This window comes from Somniosus microcephalus, chromosome 22 (assembly GCF_052327205.1).
Source record: "Somniosus microcephalus isolate GS21.2 chromosome 22, FLI_Smic_1.0, whole genome shotgun sequence".
NCBI classification, from domain to species: Eukaryota; Metazoa; Chordata; class Chondrichthyes; order Squaliformes; family Somniosidae; genus Somniosus; species Somniosus microcephalus.
Genome location: NC_141008.1, coordinates 58860005 through 58883742, shown reverse-complemented (window position 1 = coordinate 58883742; position 23738 = coordinate 58860005). Strand labels below are relative to the sequence as shown.

General features: G+C 41.0%; 1 protein-coding gene across 2 annotated transcripts in view; it reads right to left on the bottom strand.

The window, feature by feature from the left end:
• LOC147102425 (lissencephaly-1 homolog) overlaps nt 1-23738 on the bottom strand; it is a 106507-nt gene that overhangs the window by 13261 nt on the left and 69508 nt on the right. For both annotated transcript variants that reach the window (XM_085964851.1, XM_085964852.1), the window contains exons 4-8: nt 17156-17230; nt 14755-14961; nt 10417-10585; nt 7825-7927; nt 5295-5523 (exon numbers count right to left, since the gene is read on the bottom strand). In XM_085964851.1, the coding sequence (XP_085820977.1) occupies nt 5295-5523; nt 7825-7927; nt 10417-10585; nt 14755-14961; nt 17156-17230 (783 nt within the window). The remainder of the gene's footprint in view (nt 1-5294; nt 5524-7824; nt 7928-10416; nt 10586-14754; nt 14962-17155; nt 17231-23738) is intronic.

Genomic DNA, 23738 nt, shown 5'->3' with positions numbered 1-23738 from the left:
TGCCACTTAAAAAAAAAAATTGATTCTAGAAGTACTACACAAAAAACCTGCATTGCATCTCACATAGGATATCAGTTGTAGGGAGAATAGTTGGATGACTCTAATAATCCAATATCTTTGAATGGAAGCCATCCGTGGCGCTGTTATTCAGCTGCTGTCCGAAATATTATATTCAGCATGAAACTATATAGAATATACAACGATAACCAGTCCCACCATCATTATTATTAGTCCATGTTAAAGGGCTCAAGGCAGAAAACAACAGCTGATTTAAATGAGAAATTTAACAAGCAAACACTTTTAAACCCAAAAGGGGATTCTACCATCTGTGGTGAACTTCTAATTGACAATCTGGATAACAGAAAAAATTCAGCTAACAGTAGAGAAGGATAATGGCCACAGTGGGAGCCATAACCTGCTTTATGTACCCACAAGGCTCCAATGCACAGATCAATCAGAAGCATAACTATAAATTGGGTCACAAGAACGATCGAGTTATCTAATCCATTGAGAAGTGCAACAGCATCTCTGCATCGCAATCCAAAGGGTGCAATTTTGTTCAATTCTAGAATTAATAATTAAAATGTCCATTTATCCAGTTCTAGTTATAAGAAACCTAATATAATGCATTTATATATTACCTTTAACGTAGAAAAGCATCCCAAAGCTTGGTCAAACAGGTGGGTTAAAGGAGGAGAAGGAGGTAGCGAGGCAGAGCACTTTAGTGAGAGAAGTTCAGGGAATGGGACCTAGGCGGCTGAATGCATGCCGCTGATGCTGTGACACAAGGCGGCAGGCAGAAGGGGAGAGACTGGGGGCGGGGGGGGGAGAGAGGCGGGGCATGGAGCTGCAGGAGGTTACAGAGATAGGGTCATGGTCATGGAAGATTTAAACATATGCTTGAGGGAAGCAGGGGGTGGAGGTTGCTTGGATAAAGTTAGTCTGCAAGGACGGGTGCGATGAGCGAGTGAGAATTGGAGCGGGATAGGATACAGGTAGCAGAGGTTTGGTTGAAGCTGGAGGCTGGCCAGGAGAGCATTGAAGAAATCAAGTCTGGAGGGACAAAAAGACATGAATGAGGGTTTCAGCAGATGAGCTGAGGTAAGGGCAGAGACATGCAGCGTTAGACATGGAAGTATGTAGTCTTTGTGATGGAGAGGATATGGGGTTAGAAGTTCAGCTCAGGGGAGAAGTTGTGAGAAGCCTGGTTTAACCTGAGACAGTGACCTGGGAGGTGGATGGAGTTGGTGGTGAGGGTATAGAGTTGATGGCAGAGGTCAAAGACAATGGCTTCAGTCTTCCCAATGTTTAGTTGGAAGTTACAGCTCATCCAAGGTTGGCTGTCAGGCAAGCAGTCTGATAGCACAGAAGCAGTGGCGGGGTTGAAGGGATGGGGTGGTGGAGAGGTTGGGCTGGGTGTCATTGACATTTGAGACAGAAAATAAATAAATTAACTAAAAAGGAAAGCTGAACCATAATCATACTTACATTTACACAGCGGCTTGAAACATCTTAATGTGATTTACACAATAGATTTTTACACAAAAAAGTTTAGTCACTTTATTATGGTTATGTTTATGTTAATGTATTACAAGCCAAATGAATGTTGAATGTTTAAATGTCTTAATCTAAATGTACACTCTCGGGAGCCGCAAGCCTACATTTCGTTGTACTGCACTTGTGCACTAACAATGACAATAAAGATGATTATGATTTAGTCAGCAAATGACTTTGGGGAAGCACAATACACTGGCCAATGTAACTGTGTGCAACAGGAAAGACTGGTTTAGACCTTCGGACAGTTAGAAGTACGGATTGTCCCTCGACTTACTGATCATAGGCATTCTGACTTTACAAAATGGATGCAGCAGCACCCAATGCAGTACCTATCACCACTACCAGATATTCATTGAATTAATGCCTTTGCTACATCATGAAAATAGGTTGAACATCGGGATTTAGGTGGAGACAGAGCAGGAAAGAACATATTTTTCTTCAATCAAACAAACCTTCTGAAAGTTCACATGCAGTGCACCTCAATCCGGTCAATACTTCCACAATCTTTTAAAGACATTAAAAAAAAAGGCAGCATATGTGATCTAAACAACTCTCTCAGCACTTAAAAGGGTTCGAGTAACTAAATGAAGGAAGAAGCTGCGTTTTCCATCTCTGCCAGTGCCCACTTACTGAAGTACAGTATGTTTTAAGCTTGTTTAATGTCTGTATAATTAATTATCTAGATCCCTGCATCGTCTGACAGGGGGTTTGAGGGGGCACCATTTTCAAATAAATAAATTGCAAGCTTGGTAATTGAATGCTAATGTTGGATTACATTACAATGAACCTATACCAGCAATATGAGGGCTAAGGGCAATAGCCACTCAAGACATTCCAGCTTCACAGGACCCTTTTTATTCCAGATTGGCAGTTTGGGTTCTTCATATTCTGCTCTTCCATAGGCCCACTTGATGCTAATTCAGCACACGGGGACTGTTTCCTCTGTGTAGCTGTGCGTGTCCCAATCACACGTGGGCCTTTTTAGTTTTCTAAGTAAAAGTTAATATGTTCTTTTCTCCACTCCACCACAAGTTTAAAAAAAAGACTTCCAATCACTGATTCTGAAGCTTTGCCAGCATGTTGGCAGCATGGTGGTGTTTGGTCATGGCGCGAGAAGGTGCTGCACTGTACTGGCCCAGCACGTCATAAGAGGAAGTTGGTGATCTGACCGAACACAAGACCCATGAAAATTGGGGGTCTGTACTGACCCTGGATTTGCAGAGACCAGATCTCTCATATCAGGTACTCACATACAGTCAAGTGTCTTAAATAACAAATCAGGCCGTGTAGAAACAAAAGCAAGATAAACAAAGTGGCAATGATAACTGAGTGTATAAATCAGAGCAGAACTAGAAGTAAAATGATAATTAAGGATTTAAATGTGCTCCTCTCATAGGTGACCTGCCATCCCAGCCTTCATTCACTGTCATCCCAGCTAGTCAGAGATTTATTTCAGAAGAGACCAAACTTTTCTGAGGACTTGGAAGGAAGTTGTAATAATTAGGAACACGGCTCATCTGTTTTGTCATTGTATCAAAACTTCAAGAGCAAAGCTCAGAGCCATTGTTTTTATACTACTGGAAAACATTAGTGATGCATCATAAAGATGCTATGTAACACACACTACTTGTAGGCAGTGACTTCTGGGGACATTCTGAAGTGATACTCTGCAGAGATGTGAAATTACATCTAAAGTTACATCAAAAACTACAACAAAAAATCTACTTTCCTTGAAACCTCAGATGACGACAAAAGGAGGCTCAGTGAAACAAAGGAAGATTCTTTAAGCCGTACCAAGGAATAACAGCCTCACAGACTGATCTGTGTCACGAGCAAATAGAGACGACTTCTGAACCAACATCAAACCTTACTGGTTCAGTAAGAATTAGTGGTAGAAAGAAGGTGCATGACAAACATTGGACAGTTTCACAAAACCATTTGTATGAGGGTCAAAAAACATGCTTTATAACGTCCTAGCGGACTTGTACTTCCACTATCTACACCGGCAGTTTGCTTGCAAACCTGAATAGGGTCTAATTTTTGATTTGATATTTAAAGAACGTACTATAATGAATCTGTGATACATAATCATTAGAAATAGTTTTCTTGCTTTTGAGGTGGCGTGGGAGTATTCCTAATACAATCAAATTAACCAAATAGCAAAATGTACGTGATCAGCTATTTTTACTTTGACAAAGTCCCTCTTACAGATCAGGCTTTGGGGCTATATTACCACTAGTGGCAATATTTCAGCCACAAATTCATTTTGTGCTTAGTGATGCAAACTGTCAAAGCCATTAGGATTCTTTGTGGTTTGCCAAGCCTTACTGCACATCCAGCAAATTCAAAAACATCCTTTTACTCTTACTCTGTTAATAGAAGCAGAAAATCATTTGCCAGGGATTTCCTCAAGAGGCTCCCCTGCTAAGGCTGTTGTAACTTTGGCAGAAGCTCCATCGGAGGTGTCTGCCGATCTTCTGCTGAAGTTATGGTGGCTGATTGGGAGAACCACCGAGGAAATTCACAGCAGTTGCGTTTATTCATAGTCAATAAAAACATTTTAGTAACATTTTAATCAGAAAACCAGGTTCAAGCCAACGCCTATGCCAATCACGTACCTACTTATGACTTCAAGTGACAGCCTCAACATAAAAATTAGTTTTATTTTGTTAAAAGCAATTTTAAATGTCCAAAGGTTTATCATACAGCTCAGCACTCTTCATGTCACTATCCAGGTCACTATCCAGATTCAATGGACAAAGTCAGCAGTCCACATCAAATAATGAAACGCAAGACTGATCGATGAAAATTGCATATTTTCATGTTTATTTTAATAGGACTAGATTGTATTTTTTTTTTTTTAAAAAGATAACCAAGGACTGCTATTGCTCTCACCAATTGCATTGGAAAGCCTTAGGGAAGAAAGCGGTTTTATTTGTGCATCTCTCTCCAAGCTCAATCACACAAGTACAGATTACTCCAGAGTCAGAGGTCATTGGCTGTCAATCACATCTGACAAAGCGACCTTGGATTACCTTTGAGTGAAAATGGGTCCAGGCTTTTGAGTAACTGATTACATTCTGAATCAAATCATATTTTGAAAAAAATGGGGTGGGGGGGGGGGGGGGAGAAAGAGACAGAAGAATCTCAACAATTAAGTCTTAGAAACAAAAAGTTTATTAACTTTGGATTGGTTTCATTAAAAAAAATTGTCCTTGAACACTAAACAGTCCCACAACGAAAGTAACCTCTTGGCTGTAAATACAATCAGTTTCACTTATTACAGACTTGCCGAGAATTAATTTGGGAACTCTCAATCCAAATTTTTGGAGGACACACAGAAAGAAATACTTGCAATCTGGCAGTAGCCAAACAATATTAGAGAACGTAAGAATGGGTAGTATGGAAAGTGAAAAATATTACACTGAGAAGTACGTCTTAACAATTCAAACAAAGATCTGAACTGTATCTGCCTTATGCACTGCTTGACAGAAGAGTACTTGATCAGTCACCGGTGCACTCCCAGCAGCCACCTCTTACTAGATCTTAAAATATTTTGGATTAAATTTAAATTCAAAATTTCTGCTCTGTACAGCAATGCAGATTCTTCTAGAATTAGTGATGAATGCAGCCAGTTAGTCCACTCACCCTTGGAAGGAAAATTACTTATGTTTTGGATCTTAAGTCATTTGTGAATTCAGATTTAAACAGAACCATTCCAACTCCTAGAATCTTACCTCAGATCCTGTTGCTTCCAAAACGGTTGGGTAGGAGCTCTCTGGTGCCCAGGAAATGCATTCTACAACATGTTCATGCTCCCGAAGTTCAGCTTTGCATTCCTTTGTTGCTACCACCCATACACGGACAGTCTGATCATTGGAACAGCTGGCCAGAAGAGTTCCATCCTGGTTGGGTCGTACCATGCGCACCCATTCTCTATGCCCCGTGAAAGTCTTCACACAATAACTATTGGGAGCAAAAATAGTTATGTTTACGATCAGTTATAAATTAACAGGAAGAGAAATTCAATCAGCAGTTCTTTTGTATTCCCCTAATCAATAAGCAAGTTTAGAAACAATCTCTAGTGTATGCATTTAGATGCTTAATTTTTCTGGGTTCTCACCAACACATAGCCTGCTTGAGCTGAGAGGGTAGGTAAGGATATCTTCACATCTTTGACATTTATGTTCCATGTTCAGCAAATTGTTGTCAATCAAATGCTCCCCTTCCCTAATCCAACAAAAACCTTGAAGCAGTACTTAAAGCATTACAAACAACTAATGAAATTTGTGATTCACCTGTAAGAAAGCCTGCGATTTGAAACTACTCTTTGAAAACGCTTCACAAGATTGAGATTTAAAGTTGAATCTTATCCTCCCCGTCTTAAAAAAAAACCTTCAGCTTTAGTTTCTATACAGTTGAACTAATTGTGTGGGTCCAGCAGAGCCCTTAATGTCCTATAAGGCATCTTTACAATCCCTTGAATTTCAGATACTGAAAACAATGCATTTTGTGCAGCAATAGAAACCAGGAATGTTACAAGTTACTAATAGGAATGTTAAGGTTCAGACAGCATGGCACTGCCGAAGGAATGATTCTGGTCATTATTAAACCAGATGGTAAAAATGTGCACCCCAAGGCAGCAATCAATAAGGTGAATTGTAATACCTATAACCAGTTGCTGGAAAGGTGACATGCAATGCCTATAGCAACAATAAAATTAAAAAAAATGTAATGTCAACTGTCTCAGTGACCTCACTACTTTCTTTGGTCTGCAAGCTAAACTGTTACGAATTCTTGGGACTGTTTTCATTATAATGGTAGCTAATCAGCTAACAGTAAAAGAACTATGGAAGGTTGCAGCACAGGAGGCCGCCATTTGTCTCATCAGGTCTCTGCCGGTTCTTTATGAGAACGATCCAAAACTAATCCTACTGCCCTGCTCTCTCCCAATAGCCTTGCATCTTTCTCTACTTGAAATATTTATCCAAATTTCCCTTAGAAGATGCAAAGGTCTCTACCTCAATCACTTCCTGCGGCAAAGCATTCCATACTCTAACAATTCTGTGTAAGAAATTTCTCCTAACCCCTCTCCTCATTGATAATGTTATATTAATGATGCTCGTCACTGACTCCCCACCACAGGAAACTATTTACTCCACCAAGATGCTTCAGAATTTAAAAAAACCTTTATTAAATCTCCTCAGCCTTCGCTGCTCAGTGGAGGTAGTCCCAGTGTCTATAGTTTCTCCTCCTAACTATAGTTTCCCATACCTGATATCAACTTGGTCAATCTACATTGTACATTCTCTGTGGCTTTAATGTATTTTCAACAATAGGATGCCCAAAACGGCAGGTAGTACTTTGTGCCTCACCAATGTTTGCATAAATTGATTATTACTTCTTTATTCTTGAACTCTATGCGCCATTTATCACACTCGAAATGTTAGGAGATTTTAATGGCTTTATCTATCTGCACGTTCAAGTAATTATATATTTGAACCCCGAGATAAAAGCTCCAAGTGCAACCAAAATTATATCTATTCGTGTGTCTATTAAAACTGAGCTACTAGTCCATGTAAAAACATAGGACAGTAAAGTAACTCTACAAACCCAGAGCTAGTATTCACCTTCCTAAAAGGGAGTGTCAAAAAGTACAAGTAATATCTGAAAAGCAAACTAAACTGCCACACAGACTCCACAGTGCTTTTCAAAGCATTAACACATCAAGTGGATTTAGATGTCATAAAACATAAAAACAAAGGCTCAGCAGCTCCACCCAGCTATGTTTAATGTGGAATAAACTGCAGAATAAGTTATTCATTAATATGTACAAAAAGTTACATGTAGCTTTCAGGGAATTTTTGGGCTGCTGGAATCATCATGGTAGACAGCTTCCATAATTGAATCAAGTGATTTGAATATGTGGCACCAAGGTTCATTTCATTCATGTTACAAAGGATTATTACTGCACATAATTAGAATCACTGGTGTACAAATGTTTACTGTAACAACTTGCATTTATATAGCACCTTTAATGTAGAAACATGTCCCAAGGTTCTTCACAGGAGTGTAATCATCCAAAAATTGACTAAGCCCTTTACAGAGTACATTTGATACTAAGTGCTAACCTAAAGAGAAGTTGTACAAATACACAGCTCCTACATATAGTCTACATAGTGACAGACCATCTTCTACAATAGTACTTACAATGCAATATCCTAAAATTTAAGTTTTAAGTTTAATGTATATTCTTTGTACACTTACCCAGTCTGCACCTCCCACATTTTCATGGTTTTATCCCTTGAGGCAGACACTATGTGATCTCCATTAGGCATGATAGCTACTGATGAAATATTATGATCATGGCCTGAAAATGAATCAGAATCAAGTTAGACTGGGATAAATAAAACATAAAATGCCAGAAGCATGCAACAGTTCAGATAGCATCGGAAGGAAAAACATTTCAAATAGGACCCATCATAAACATAAAAAACATTTTCTCTCATCTGCTGTGTATTTCCAACACTTTCAATTTTTGTGTTAATTCTTTTTTGAAAGTAAACTGTATCTAATACAAAAGCACCCACTAGCCTTAGATTCCTTTGCTTTTGAATATTCTTACTGCCACAGTGCCCATTGAAATATTTATATTTTTGAAAGATCTAATCTTATATAGTGCTTTAGCACATTTCAGAAATGTCTCCAAGTACTTGAATGTACTTGGAAATGTAAGCAAACACAGAAGCCATTATGCGCACAGCAGATCCCACAAACAGCAACGAGATGGATAGCTAGTTAATCTGTTTCTGGTGGTGTTGGCAGAGGACACCTGCCCTTATTCACGTAGTGCCATGTCCATTTAAAACACTCCCAACAGGCAGACATGGCATTGGCTTAACATCTCATTCGAAGAGCAGCACCTCTGACAATGACAATGCAGTGCTCCTTCAGTCCTGCACTGGTTGTCAACTTGGTTTAGATGCTCACGTCCTGGAGTAGTGCTTTAATCCACAGCCTTCTGACTTAGAGGCAAAAGTGCTATCAATTAAGCCAGGCTGACATGCATTTAATTTTAATTATCTGTAAAAATTACTATAGATATATCAAAGTCAGCTCTGTAACTCTTGCAACATTCAAGTTTTTTTCTGAAAATATAGAGCATGACAAATAAATAGAAATATGCTGAATGTGTAAGGTTTCCCATCATGTAAACTAGTTTGAAAAATTACAATTGTCAAAATGTCATTCATCCTGTAATATATTGGGGAGATAATATTTTTGCAAAGATGCTCTTCCATTCCTACGGGGTATCATGCATCGTCAGACCACGCTGCCAATAACTGACCTGGTTATGCAAGGATGGCAGGTTGAGTTTGTTCATGAACATAATAATTAAATACGCAGTAAACCTGCAAATAAAACTGTTTATTATATTTCAAGGGTGTTGTTTAAAATCAGGGTTGTCATTAGGAAGGCTAGATGCAGCACAAAGCAGAGATGAAATGGAATTTCTGACTTTGTATAATTACAATTCTCTCGTTGGAGTCTACTCTTTGTTATATTAAATAAGGTTCTGCACTTGTCGCTGATTTGAAAAAAAAAAAAAACCACATGCCAAAGAGAATCAAACTGATCGACGGATCAGAGACAAAAAGAAACCCAGAAAGTGTTACAATACCAAATTAAATCAGCTTCTGCTTGCATGTCTATGACATTTTTAGTTTTTACATACAAGTCAGTGAATAACCTGGTATATGTCTATATTGCAATGCTCAGAATGTTTGCCATCTTACTAAGAGACCCAATCCAGACATTTCTGCTGACAAGCACAATATTAAAAAAGGTGGGGGGGGGGGGGAAAAAAGAGAAAGAGGAGGGATAAGAGGGTGAGGGTGAAGTTTCACACACAACAATCTCAGGGTACTCATGGTTTAGATCACCGATGTCCAAGCCTTTTTTTTTTAATGGACTGCACAAGTCTGTACCAGAGCTTCATGGGCCATGTGTAAAATTTAAAACAATGCCCATGCTCATCTGCAATATCTCAAGTTGTTGACATTAACATAACTTGAAATTCACACAGGATAAACCAGCAAAGAAAAAATGCAAGCACAAATAAAACCAACTAAACCAGGGCTGTCCATATTGCACGATGCAGAGACCTATTTTAGACTACCTGAATTCAAAATTGTACTGTTTTGATAGTCCCTCCACCTCAGAGGAATTCAGTTCTTACATTTAAAACCCTAATTACAGCAATTAAAATCGGCACAGCTACCAGTAAACAATTATGAAAGCATGAAACAATATCTAAAAAAGCACTTGGAGAGCAGTAAAATTGCAGCAACAGTGTGTAGAACTGTGCCCACAACCCTCTACATCAATTGCAGCTGAGCTGTTGTGAGGATGTGTTCTCACTGGGGAAGGGGATGGGAGGAGCAAGACAGAAAGGAGAGAATTCAAGGCAGGACACCCAAAACGACTTTCTCACACATCTAGTGACCAGTTTCAGTTCAAAGTGGCATTGGTAAACAGCAAGGAGTAAATCATACACCATTTCTTGACTAGAAATGCTGCATGGCACAGAGTGATCGAATAAAAGGTAAGATTGTCAAACAGGAATCTCAACTTAAGGAAATGAAAATTATTTAAAACATTTTCAGAAGCGTTGCAAGAAAAATTCTCCTTGGCCTTGGAATTAGCATTTTTGACAGTGATGAATATCTACCATTAGATTTATGAAGTACTATTCTGCTGAAGGTGCAATTTATGAAAAAAATGGATTCTCACCTACTAGTTAGTAAGGACATTCCTGCTTCTCTTAACCCTCCCTAAGGAAAGAAAGCAGACTCTTACCATGCATGGTCCTAATGCACTCAAAGCTCTGGAAATCCCAAAGCTTGATGGTCATATCAGCAGAGCAGGACGCCAACAGCTTGCCATTCTGATCGAAGGAGATATCCTGTACAGAGTCTGTGTGACCTTTCAGTGTACGTTCAAAATCTCCAGTCTCATAGTCCCAGACCTATCAGGTGAATATAAAACCAGAGTTAACAAATTGCAGGATTGTTTGCCAGTTTTACGTTCTCTCATTTACACACAGCAGGACAGTCTACTACCTTTGTGAATAATTAATTACTCTTGAGCACTGCTCCACAATACAATCCACGCCGTCACTGAGAAAGCAATATCTGAAGCGATATCAGAAATTGCCATGCTGGGTTCCAAATGACAGCAAATGTGGTTTTTCATTTATTCCAAATGGAGTTGCAGGCAATTATTCTTGTGAATGCAATTTCTACCGAAGACTAATGGTATGCAAATAGAAAGTGGCAATTAGAATAATCAATGGGCAATTTAAGCAGTTTCATAACTCTCTGCGCTAGATCCTTTTATAGGTTACGGTATGGTTTTTCCATTGAAAGCTATAACTGGTGCATGTAGTCAGGAAATAGAAGTATTTCTTTACATCAAATTCTACTTCAAAAATTTCAACATACAAATCATAGCAATTATATGGCAAAAAACATGAGCATTATAAAAGCTATAGTACTGAAGGGTGAAAGGAACTGACCTCTCCAAAATACAAACTAAAAAAGTCCTTGCCTTTGTTTTCTCATACCTATGTGCTTTTTTTTTTTTTTTAAAGCAAATATAGTTTCATTTGCCTCCACGGTTGCTCAGTCTTATTGATATACCCATCAGTGAAAGTGTGAAATGTGTATCTATACTTGAAACAAAGAAACTAGATTGTACTACAGGCAGCATACATACCATTTAGATAGCTACAAATTGATAGGCCTATGCAGGAAACTGTAAAAATCTACTAGAACTTCCCTGACGGTTTGGTGGGCAAGGCCACCCATTGTTGTATTAAGCTATGTACAGGACCCTCTCTTTTAACCGGCACCTAAATATCCATAAACCTCTCTTAACCGGCAAAATTCAGGAGTAGGTTCAGTTACGTTTTACTGTATATTAGTGGCCGTGTAACCGGGGTTCCTGGATCTGTGGCCGTGTAACCGGGGTTCCTGCACCTGTGGCCGTGTACGGGGCTCTCGTACCGTGGTAAGTATACCTCCCTGCAATCCGGACTTTTGATCAACTGGCATCACGCCGGTCCCGGATAAAAGGTTCTGGCCGGTGATGAGTTTCCACTCTGGATAGCTGTTCAGTGACTCCTGCTGTGAAGTGTCTATGTGGATATCGGGCGAGGACAGCTTTGGGCTCAGTTCTTATACCCTACATAGTAAAATAGGCTTCTGACACTCACTGGCTCACATGGGAACAGCTACTTGGGCAAGCAATGGATCTGCGCTCCAGATTTTAGCACCTTTAGGAAAGGAGGGGAGTGGAGGAAACCTAGCAATAGAGTTTAATGGATAAGATCTTGCCAAAATAAAAACCCAGGATGCTTGAAGGAGTTATTCGATGTGCAGGGCTTTAAAATTGATCATAAATGTAACTCCACGAGGCAGCTTTTGTGATGCCAAAAATCCAATCATAAACCTGCTGCAGCCAAGCAGCTCCCTCCATCCAAAACTGAAAGAGCAGTTTAGAGATGGCATGCTATACGCCCATAGACATTTTATGATTATGCTGGACAGTACAGCAGCTCTAGTTGCTATATTTTGGATACATTTATTATAGCCCTGATAAGGTTTAGCAAGATTCGTCATGATAAATAGACAGTTCTGTACCAACGTGATGACCACATTAATGAATGTTTCTCATCTTGGAAACAAATGCTCACTTTCTTCTGAAAAGGCAGCTAATTAAGCCTGTTACAAAAGTTATAAACAGTGTTGACTGCCATCTCTGTCATTCCTTCTTAATAACTACTACTAATCTACATGAACATAGATCTATAAAGGTTTCAAAATGATGCAAATTGTTTCCCCCCTTTCTTTTGCTACTCACTTCAACATTGTGAAGGATTAAGGGGGGGGGGCTGCGGGGAGAGAAACACAGACATTATCTGTCAGCCTTAATTAAAATGATTTTTTTTGAAAAGCAAGCAACATAACAAAGAACAAAAAGAGAGACAGGATAATTTTACTCTATAATTTGGAACTGTACAATTAAAAAGGCTTTAAATGCATTCACATTCTTACTAGACGTCATTCAGCAAGCTAACCATATGGCGATCTCCAAGTGATGAAATCCCTGAAGAATTCAAGACTTACAGTAATCAAAATTCCAAACACAGCATAGAAAGATGTCAAAAATCACCTATCTTGCAGAAAACCTGCCCTCCACCCCCAAGCAATGTGCCTCCATTACACAGCAAGTCTAATGCATGGACTGTTACAGCAGTGCCCATTTTCACTTTTAGGCCCTAGGACTAAGCAGGGCAACACTTCACTCACAAGCTCACACCAGTCTAATGAGCTCTGTGGTAGCATGCATTCATGCAGAAAATAAATCACTCCAAGCAAATGCTCAGGAAAATAAAAGAAGCCAATTTGAACTGTAGCCAAACTGAAATGCAATGCCATGATGACAAAAATATTCTGCTATAGTCAGGATACTATTTAGGAAACCCTTTGCAACATAAAAACCTACATTGTCAAAACTGGGTCCAAAACACAGGGCCAAAACTTTCCTATTCCTCTTTTTTGCCATTTCTACATCTCCTGAAGGTGTTGACTCCTTAATGGTCAAACTCTTTTTTGTGCTGTATTAGCTAATTAGAGCATGGATAACAATAGGAGCTCAACAACTGGCCTTGGCATTACTCAACAGGGGTGCTTGCGGTGGGAAAAAAATTCAATCAGGGTCTCTAGCCTTGATTGCCAACTGGTGATTCCTGTTGTAATGTGTGCGCACATGTCATGTGAAGACAGGCTTGGGCCAGGTAGTGATCACCCTCACAGTCCAATATCTGCTGACACTCACTGTCCAAGATCATGCAAGAATAGTCATTTGGCAAAGAGAGTGAAGGGCAGCTGGTGTACCAAGTATGAGTCAGTGCCTTCAGGAGAGAGGGATAGAAAATTAACCGGAAAGCTAAAAAGAATTAGATATGCAATGTTAAACTACAATACATTCAAAGTTATACAACGATTTTCAGGAGCAGCATACACCTGGGGGCAATGACAAAGCAGTAACCAGACACAGCTTCAGATAACGCCAAACCACAGAAAAGACCAGGTGTGGTGGCCAACTTAAGTGCAAACGTATATTCATACACTCACCACCAGGCATAATGTTTTCAAATTTTATGCAGCTGTTCTGTTTATTTGGTCTGTTTTGTGCCAGCACTGATTGGCTGTGCACATGGTAACCATCAATGTTCACCGTGTCCTTGATGCTTTTTCATATCCGTGCTTAGGAATTAATAACTTTGAAACCCTTACTGCACATTCATAAAAAATGATCTGTAGTTCTCACGAATGAGAAAAGCCCATTTGCCCAAAATGCACATCCTCATCATTTTGCCGTATACAATTTTCCCAGTCTAGTGAATAAACTAACCACAAGTAAACAGTCAATACGATAAAAGCTCTGTAATTTTCTCTCAAAGCAGAGGTAATTCAGTAAAATGCCAGAAAATGAATCCAGTTAAAACCCACTCTGACTAACTGTACTCCAAAGACCACCTGCCCAAGGATGAATTCGCCAGGGTACTCAATTATTACTGGGAAGATCTATTCCTAGTAAATATGACTTGTCACACGTACAGTCGCTTAATTTAAATTATCCGTGAAGGAAACTTTTTTAAGCAAGAACGCAGTTTTATTAAAATTGTTCAAGTCAAACTACGGAATAATTAAGTCCCTTCGCATTCTCTACCTTTGAGTAAATAAACGACTCAGTTAACAGTAGACAGTATATTCATTATTCAAAGTCAATACATTGCAATAAGATTAACATTGCAATGCATAATTAAATTGGAAAGCCTAACCATTTTTTCCCCCTTCAAAAACAGATGGTACAGTACTGAATTTTAAAACTGCGCTGTGGAATAATATTTTCTCAAACATGTTCAGTTTCCCCATTCAGAACCAGCTATTCTCTTCTCATGGGTACGGTCAGTTAAGCAATGGATCTATAGATCTAAGCCCACTAGCTAGCAACAAGCTGTACCTGGATGGAAAATTAGGCACACATTACATAATCCCCCAGTGGTTAGACTGGGTTTGGTATAGATATTAAAAAGTTACAAATATTTTCACTCAAAAGATTCTTTACCTTTATTGTAGCATCTTCAGAGGCTGATACCATGACACTGAAAACTGGATGGAAAATAACCCGTGTGACTGGACTTCTGTGTCCACTCAGAGAATATCTTTCTGGAGGACGAGGGATCCATTCTTTTGGGTCACGTTTTTGACCCAGGGGGCCGGCTGAAGTGAACTCCTCTTTTGCCTCGTTGAGTTTGGATTCTAATTCCATAACCTGTTGAATAGAATAAAGTGAAACTCATAAGGATTTTATTTTTAAAATTGAGGAAAAGGCAAGTTCATAGGAGTCAAACCTCGAAACTTGGACGCGCAACTGGAGGAAGAGGAAGTGGCAGTGGCTGGGATTCTAGAAGATTCTATTGCAGTTTGGGAAGCCATTTTCACTGGCCAGGTTTAATGGATGCAAGGTTCAATGGGCAGTTTGAGAAATCATGCAGCAACAGGGTGCACCCCAGTACTGAGTGAGCATGGGGAAATATCTGATGCCTACAATGGAATATGGGGCCCATCACATGCAAAAAATAATGGCCCGTAATTTCCGACAGTAGGCTTCCTGCGTGCAGATGCCTCCTATCGGGAAAAAATCTACGCCCTTACCGGAGGGCTCCAGAGGTCTGGCCATTTCCGCTCCTGGGCCTCTCCAGTCGAAATGCGCAGGGCCCACGTAGCCCAGGCAGTTTGCAAGCGTCCCTGGGATCACGTGGGCCAGGCGAGTCAATGAAAGAAGGGAATCCTCCTTCATACCTTTGACAGATAGACCTGTCAAAAGTATGAATGGGGATCACTGAAAAAAAGACACTAAAACATTACGTAAATTTTTTAAAAACCATCATGTTTTTAAAATGAGGTAATATTACATTAAATAAAATATTTTAAACAAAAATTAAATTTTTTGAAAAAAATTAAAGTTTTTTATGAGGCTAAAAATAAACGTACCTTTTTAAAATTATAAATGAATGAAAATTCATTTTTTTTTTAAAACTCTTATGCTGGTAAAAGCAGGACTTGCGCCTGTTTTTACCAGGCGTTTAAAATTTTTAAGTGATTTCAGCGGGCGGAGGAAAGCAGAACTCTCCGCCCGCAGAGGCCCTTCTCCAGGGCAGGCGTCCGATCGGTCAACAGGATTCTGGACAGATCGAAAATGCCGGTTTTCAGCACATGCCTGAAACCGGCATTTCAGATGTTCCTACGAGTGTGTACACAGCGTGCACACACCCGTAGGCATCGGAAAATACAGGCCAGTTATTTTGTAATTGTGAGAAAAAAAACTAAAGGAGTTAATTTTTCTTTTAAAGACTAAGTTGCTTTTGAGTGAGAATTTTCCTGCATTTTCAAGACATTTAAGAGTTCTACAGAAATCTACTGAACACGAAAGCTTTCTAAACGTTTGCAATTTCCTTTGGGGGATGGAAAGAATCACCAAAAGCAAAGAAAGCCTAATAGAAATCAAACCATATTCACTTAAACCATGAGATGCTGCAGAACAGTTTCCTTGCGAGAGAAATTTAATTTAGGCACCAAATTAAGACCACGGTTTAGTTCTGCAACTGGATATTCCTACTTATTCCCAAGGAGACTGTGGAATGAGAGATGAAAGAAATGATGTACTGCTTTTCTTCACACCTTACAAGCTGCTTTCCATCATGTGTCTGCTTTAAGCTGAGATTATGGGTTGCAGAAAACCACAAAAGCTACTCCATGATCTGGCAGAACGTAGAATTCAAGCAAACTAAGTCAGTCTCTTCCATTGTTCATCCCCCCCCTTCCCCCCCTGCAAATGAAACTGAACACCACACTTGACTAAGCATTTTCTTTCTGCTTCTGGATTGTAAAGGTGACACCACATCTCTTTAAAAAAAAGACTGCAGTCAACAAAGACAACTGCAAGCAGATAGGGAGTCCTCGACTCAAATTCTTGAGACATACCTATAAACCCAAGGACTTTGATTTTAAAAGGAATTCTCTGTTCGTAAATAAAAGTGAAATTCGTTTGTGAAAAAAAAACATGGAGCTGAAGATCTATTCAAGCAAAACCCTCATTTTACTCGATGCCATTTCAGGAATGCTGAATTTTGATTTGCTGCCTTCTGGAATAGTTTAGATTTTCTCAGAGGGTGTTGGACATATGGAATCAGATTCAAGAGGTCGCAGTTCTTAAGGTGGTGCTAAATGCATTTTTGAAAAATTAACAGGTTTCGGGCCTCCTAGGGTTTGCTTGATCGCCTTTAAGGGCGAGAGGAATTTTGGATTCCTGTATTGACTTTTGAGGCTTTTCTTTGCCTCTCCCATGAGTTGGGGATGAAGGGTATGTACATGGAGATGAGGCCAGCAGAACATGAGGCAAATGCATATGGGCCTGATGGTCATTTCTTCTGACAAGTGCCTAACATATTACATTAGAACCTCACCTTCTTCTGTAGTCTTATCACAGAGGTCCATTTTTTCTCCAGCAGTCCAGCATATTTCTTGTCTAATTCTTCATTCTAGAGAAGAAAAACAAGATTAAAAACAAAAATCAGACAAAATTATATTGCAGTTTCCAGTCAGATAACAAGAGCAGAAAAGGAGAAACAAATCCACTATGTCCCAGAACCCGTAACTCAATTCTTTCCACAGTCAACTGATCCAGTGGCCTTTTCAAATTGACCCAGAATCAACCCCTTTCCTGGGAGCCTGTTCCCCAAATCCACTCAGGTGGGGGAAAAAAGTCTAATCTCACATCTTGCTCAAAGCTTGTGAATTCTGTCAAAGTGGAGAGTTCTGTGCTTGTTGTCTACTTTATTTACACATATAGAATGCACCACTTTATTGCTGTTTAATTAATGAAGATGTATTTTTATTTTGTATTAATCTCAATTTCTGCTGCAACTTTATGCTTCATAGAACAGCAAACTTTTCTTAAGTATCTGATCTTTAGATTTGACATCAAACTGCATCTAATCTTTGGATGCTTTTCACGGCTAAATTTGCACAACGTTTCCGACTTTAAAGAGTAACAATGCTCATGTTTAGCAGAGTGGCAATTCAAATCTTTACTGTGCATGCAATTCCGGTCATGCACATTTGAGAAAAGTGTCATTTTTCTATTGTAGGTAACATCCAATTCTTTTTAGAAGTAGGATACCTTGAAAGCAAAAGAAAAGGTAAATGTCTCTCTAACAAAAAGCCAAAAGCTCTTTCTGCTGTCAACACACCAGACATCTGGAATGAGAACAGACAGGTCTGAAACTCTGAAGGATACAAGACAAGACAGAGCATTAATAGTTTAGTACAGCTGCAGAAGTTCAACTTGTACAGAACACACATCTGGATGGAAGCCCTGTGGACATTCTGATGAAACCTCTATTCATGGTGTTTACATCAATATTAGTATTGGAGCCTCAGCAAAAGTTTGCACACTGACCATCAAACCATATAAAAAATATGTCCAACAGAAACATTACTTTTTGACTCAAAATTTAAATATCTCCTGAGCACCAAGGTGAACCCAAAAGCTACCAAAGTTCCGAGCATGCCAAGAGCAGCACCAGGCGTACCTAAAAACGAGGTGCCAACCTGGGGAAGCTGCAACACAGGACTACATGCATGCTAAAAAGTGGAAGCAGCATGCCATAGACAGGGCTAAGTGATCCCACAATCAACGGATCAGATCAAAGCTCTGCATCCTGCCACATCCAGTCGTGAATGGTGGTGGACCATTAAACAACTAATGGGAGGAGGAGGCTCCATGAATATCCCCATCCTCAATGATTGTGGAGCCCAGCACGCGAGTGCAAAAGACAAGGCCGAAGTGTTTGCAACCATCTTCAGCCACAAGTACCAAGTGGACGATCCATATCGGCCTACTCCTGTGGCCCCATGATCACAGAAGCCAGTCTTCAGCCAATTCGATTCACTCCACGTGATATAAAGAAACGGCTGAGCGCACTGGATACAGCAAAAACTATGGGCCCCGACAATATCCCGGCTATCGCGCTGAAGACTTGTGCTCCAGAACTAGCTGCGCCTCTAGCCAAGCTGTTCCAGTACAGCTACAACCCTGGCATCTGACAATGTGGAAAACTGCCCAGGTGTGTCCTGTCCACAAAAAGCAGGACAAAGCCAATCCAGCCAATTACCGCCCATTCAGTCTACTCTCAATCATCAGCAAAGTGATGGAAGGTGTCACCGACAGTGCTATCAAGCAGCACCTGCTCACTGATGCCCAGTTTGGGTTCCGCCAAGACCACTCGGCTCCCGACCTCATTACAGCCTTGGTCCAAACATGGACAAAGGAGCTGAATTCCAGAGGTGAGGTGAGTGACTGCCCTTGACATCAAGGCAGCATTTGACCTAGTGTGGCATCAAGGAGCCCTAGTAAAACTCAAGTCAATGGGAATCGGGGGGGGAAAACTCTCGAGTCATACCTAGCACAAAGAAGATGGTTGTGGTGATTGAAGGTCAATCATCGCAGCCCCAGGACATCGCTGCAGGACTTCCTCAGGGCAGTGTCCTAGGCCCAACCATCTTCAGCTGCTTCATCAATGACCTTGCCTCCAACATAAGGTCAGAAATGGGGATGTTCGCTGATGACTGCACAGTGTTCAGTGCCATTCACAACTCCTCAGATAATGAAGCAGTCCATGCCCGCATGCAACAAGACCTGGACGACGTTCAGGCTTGGGCTGATAAGTGGCAGGTAACATTCGCGCCACAGAAGTGCCAGGCAATGACTATCAACAAGCGAGAGTCTAACCACCTCCCCTTGACATTCAACGACATTACCATCACCGAATCCCCCAGCATCAACATCCTGGGGGTCACCATTGACCAGAAACTTAACTGGGCCAGCCACATAAATACTGCGGCAACAAGAGCAGGTCAGAGGCTGGGTATTCTGCGGCGAGTGTCTCACCTCCTGACTCCCCAAAGCCTTTTCACCATCTACAATGCACAAGTAAGGAGTGTGATGGAATACTCTCCACTTGCCTGGATGAGTGCAGCTGCAACAACACTCAAGAAACTAGACACCATCCAGGACAAAGCAGCCCGCTTGATTGGCACCCCATCCACCAGCTTAAACATTCACTCCCTCCACCACCGGCGTACCGTGGCTGCAGTGTGTACCATCTACAAGATACACTGCAGCAACTCGCCAAGGCTTCCTCGACAGTATCTCCCAAACCCGTGACCTCTACTGCCTAGAAGGACAAGGGCAGCAGGCGCATGGGAACACCACTACCTCCAAGTTCCCCTCCAAGTCACACACCATCCAGACTTAGAAGTATATCGCCGATCCTTCATTGTCGCTGGGTCAAAATCCTGGAATTCCCTCCCTAACAGCACTGTGGGAGTAGGCCATTCGGCCCCTCGCGCCTACTCCACCATTCAATGACATCATGGCTGATCATCCAAATTCAGTACCCTGTCCCTGCCTTCTCCCCATATCCCTTTAGCCTTAAGAAATATATCTAACTACTTTTTGAATATATTTAATGAATTGGCCTCAACTGCCTTCTGTGGTAGAGAATTCCACAGGTTCACCACTCTCTGGGTGAAGAAATTCCTCCTCATCTGTCCTAAATGGCTTACCCCTTATCCTTAGACTGTGACCCCTGGTTCTGGACTCCCCCGCCATCGGGAACATCCTTCCTGCATCTAGTTTGTCTAGTCCTGTTAGGATTTTATATGTTTCAATGAGATCCCCTCTCATTCTTCTAAACTCCAGCGAGTATAAGCCCAATCGACCCAATCTCTCCTCATACGTCATTCCTGCCATCCCAGGTATCAGTCTGGTGAATCTTCGCTGCACTCCCTCCATGGCAAGAACATCCTTCCTCAGATAAGGCGACCAAAACTGCACACAATGCTCAAGGTGTGGTCTCACCAAGGCCCTGTACAACTGCAGCAACACATCCTTGTTCCTGTACTCGAATCCTCTCGCTATGAAGGCCAACATACCATTTGCCTTCTTAACCGCCTGCTGCACCTGCATGCTTACCTTCAGCGACTGGTGCACAAGGACACCCAGGTCTCGTTGCACTTCCCCTTCTCCCAATCTATTGCCGTTCAGATAATAATCTGCCTTCCTGTTTTTGCCACCAAAGTGGATAACCTCACATTTATCCACATTATACTGCATCTGTCATATCGCCCAACCTGTCCAAATCATACTGGAGTTTCTCAGCATCCTCCTCACAGCACACACGCCCACCCAGCTTTGTGTCATCATGTGCAGCTGTGGAATTCAGTTAAATAAAATTTGGAATAAAAAGCTGGTACCAGTAATGGTGACCGGATTGTCGTAGAAACCTATCTGGTTCACTAATGTCCTTTAGGGAAGGAAATCTGCCGCCCTTACCTGGTCTGGCCTATATGTGACTGCAGATCCACAGCAATGTGGTTAACTCTTAATGGCTCTCTGAAATGGCCTAGCAAACTGCTAGGAAAAGTTTTCACCACACTGACTGCAGCAGTTCAAGAAGTCGGCTCACCACCACCATCTCAAGGGCAACTAGGGATGGGCAATAAATGCCAGCCCTGCCAGTGACGCCCACATCTCAAACAAATATTTAAAAAGTATAAACAAAATATATTAGAAACTTTTTTTTTGTTGCAGAAATGTAGAAGAATTCAGTGTGTGAGATTTGAAAAGTTGGCGTTACATAAAATGGTTTTACTTTCTCTTGCACCTGTATGCTGAATATCAGCAAAGGCCATGGATAAGTGTGTAGCTGCCTAGTTGGAGAGGATGAACAGCTTGGCACTCTAATTAGATAAACTTCAACAAAACTTGTTCCAGTTACCGATAACTTGAATGTGGCTAGATCACAAACCAAGGAAAATTCTCAATGGCAGTATTAAAAGGTTTCAAATAGCAGGCAAAAACATTCCTCCACTCCCAACCCCTAGGACAGTTGGTGTTAATAATCTTTTCCTTTTGAGCATGTAGGCTGTGCACCCTCCGCTGAGAAGCTATGCCTGGAGTTTGCATATCTATTTCCAATGCTGTTCAACAGATACCAGGTAGAGATTGTAAAAGAATGACCCACAACAGAGCCCCAGACAATTTTATTTTTCACTTGACTAGGCATGTTGGCTTTGGTTTATGCTGTCACGCTGCAAAGATCATCTGGGGAGACTCAAGTACAAATATCAGTTGTGTCTGCGATTCAGATCCAAGTCTCTTGGGCGATGGCAGAACATGCCAATTTTGTCATATCAGGCTGTCTGTAAAGATCAGATGAAGGCTTTATGCCTTGTTCGGAAAAGGGTGAACTTATTGTATTACACACTGATTTCACATGCATTAAGGCACAAAAATGCAAGGTAAAAAACAACGCAACTCATTTTCTCCTTTTGTTTCATTGAATTTCTAATGCAAACTCTGTAGAAAGTCCCAGTTAGACTCCATGCAGTCTGAACAGATGCTCTTTATACCAGCCCATCTTATTTGTGATGTTTCCTTTCTATCAGAAAAGGTTAGCGGTTGCAGCAGCCAATTCACACTTGCATTTTCATAGCAGTCCTCATCGATGCCTTATATTAAAGGAGCAAGGAATAAAAATGGATGGTGTTGATTGAGGGACTGAAAGTACAGTTTTTCCAAGAGGTTTTGAAGGCAGGGGATCGTGAACTAAGCATAAGACCCAGAGGAAAACTGCAGAGAGGTTTAAAGCAACCATCAATGGTGAAGCAGAGGAAAAAGCAGCCGCCTGGTATTACAGGAGTGGAAGAGGAAATGCGGAGATGCAAGGCTGGCGAAGATCATCACGGTCACGTGGGGTAAAGCCATAAGGCAGGGATTTGAAAGTGAGGACGAGAGTTTTGCACTAAAGTCACTGGGGCACAGGGAACCAATGTAGCTTGGAAAGGATGCAGATGATGAGTATGCAGGTTTCTATGTGGTTGAGGCGCTTTGAATGAGATGTGAACTTGTGGAAGGTTAAGATAGGAAAAAGTTGGAGAAGTCAAGCCTCAATATGTTGAAGGTATGGACCAAGGTTTTGGTGGTGATGGGGGAAGGGTAGGGGCAGACACAGACAACAGGGAGATAGAAAAAAAGAAACCCCAGGTATATGAAGGGGAAATCATGCTTGACAAATTTGCTTGAATTCTTTGAGGACGTAACAAGCAGGGTGGATAATGGGGAACCAGTGGATGTGGTGTATTTGGACTTCCAAAAGGCATTTGACAAGGTGCCACACAAAAGATTACTGCACAAGATAAAAAATCACGGGATTGGGGGTAATATACTGGCATGGGTGGAAGATTGGCTATCTAACAGAAAGTTGGGATAAATGGTTCATTCTCCGGTTGGCAATCAGTAACTAGTGGTGTTCCGCAGGGGTCAGTGCTGGGACCCCAACTCTTTACAATCTATATTAACGATTTGGAGGAGGGGACCAAGTGCAACGTATCCAAGTTTGTTGACGATAAAGATGGGAGGGAAAGCAGTGAGTGAGGAGGACATAAAAAACCTGCAAAAGAACATAGACAGGCTAAGTGAGTGGGCAGAAATTTGGCAGATGGAATATAATGTTGGAAAGTGTGAGGTTATGTACTTTGGCAGAAAAAAATCAAAGAGCAAGTTATTATCTAAATGGAAAGAAACTGCAAAGTGCTACAGTACAAAGGGATCTGGGGGTCCTGGTGCATGAAACACAGAAGGTTAGTATGCAGGTACAGCAGGAGATCAGGAAGGCCAATGGAATCTTGGCTTTTATTGCAAGGGGGATGGAGTATAAAAGCAGGGAAGTCTTGCTTCAGTTATACAGGGTACTGGTGAGGCCACATCTGGAATACTGCGTACAGTTTTGGTTTCCATATTTAAGAAAAGATATACTTGCTCTCGAGACAGTTCAGAGAAGGTTCACTCGGTTGATTCTGGAGTTGAGGGGGTTGACTTATGAGGAAAGGTTGAGTAGGTTGGGCCTCTACTCATTGGAATTCAGAAGAATGAGAGGCGATCTTATCGAAACATATAAGATTGTGAGGGGGCTTGATCGGGTG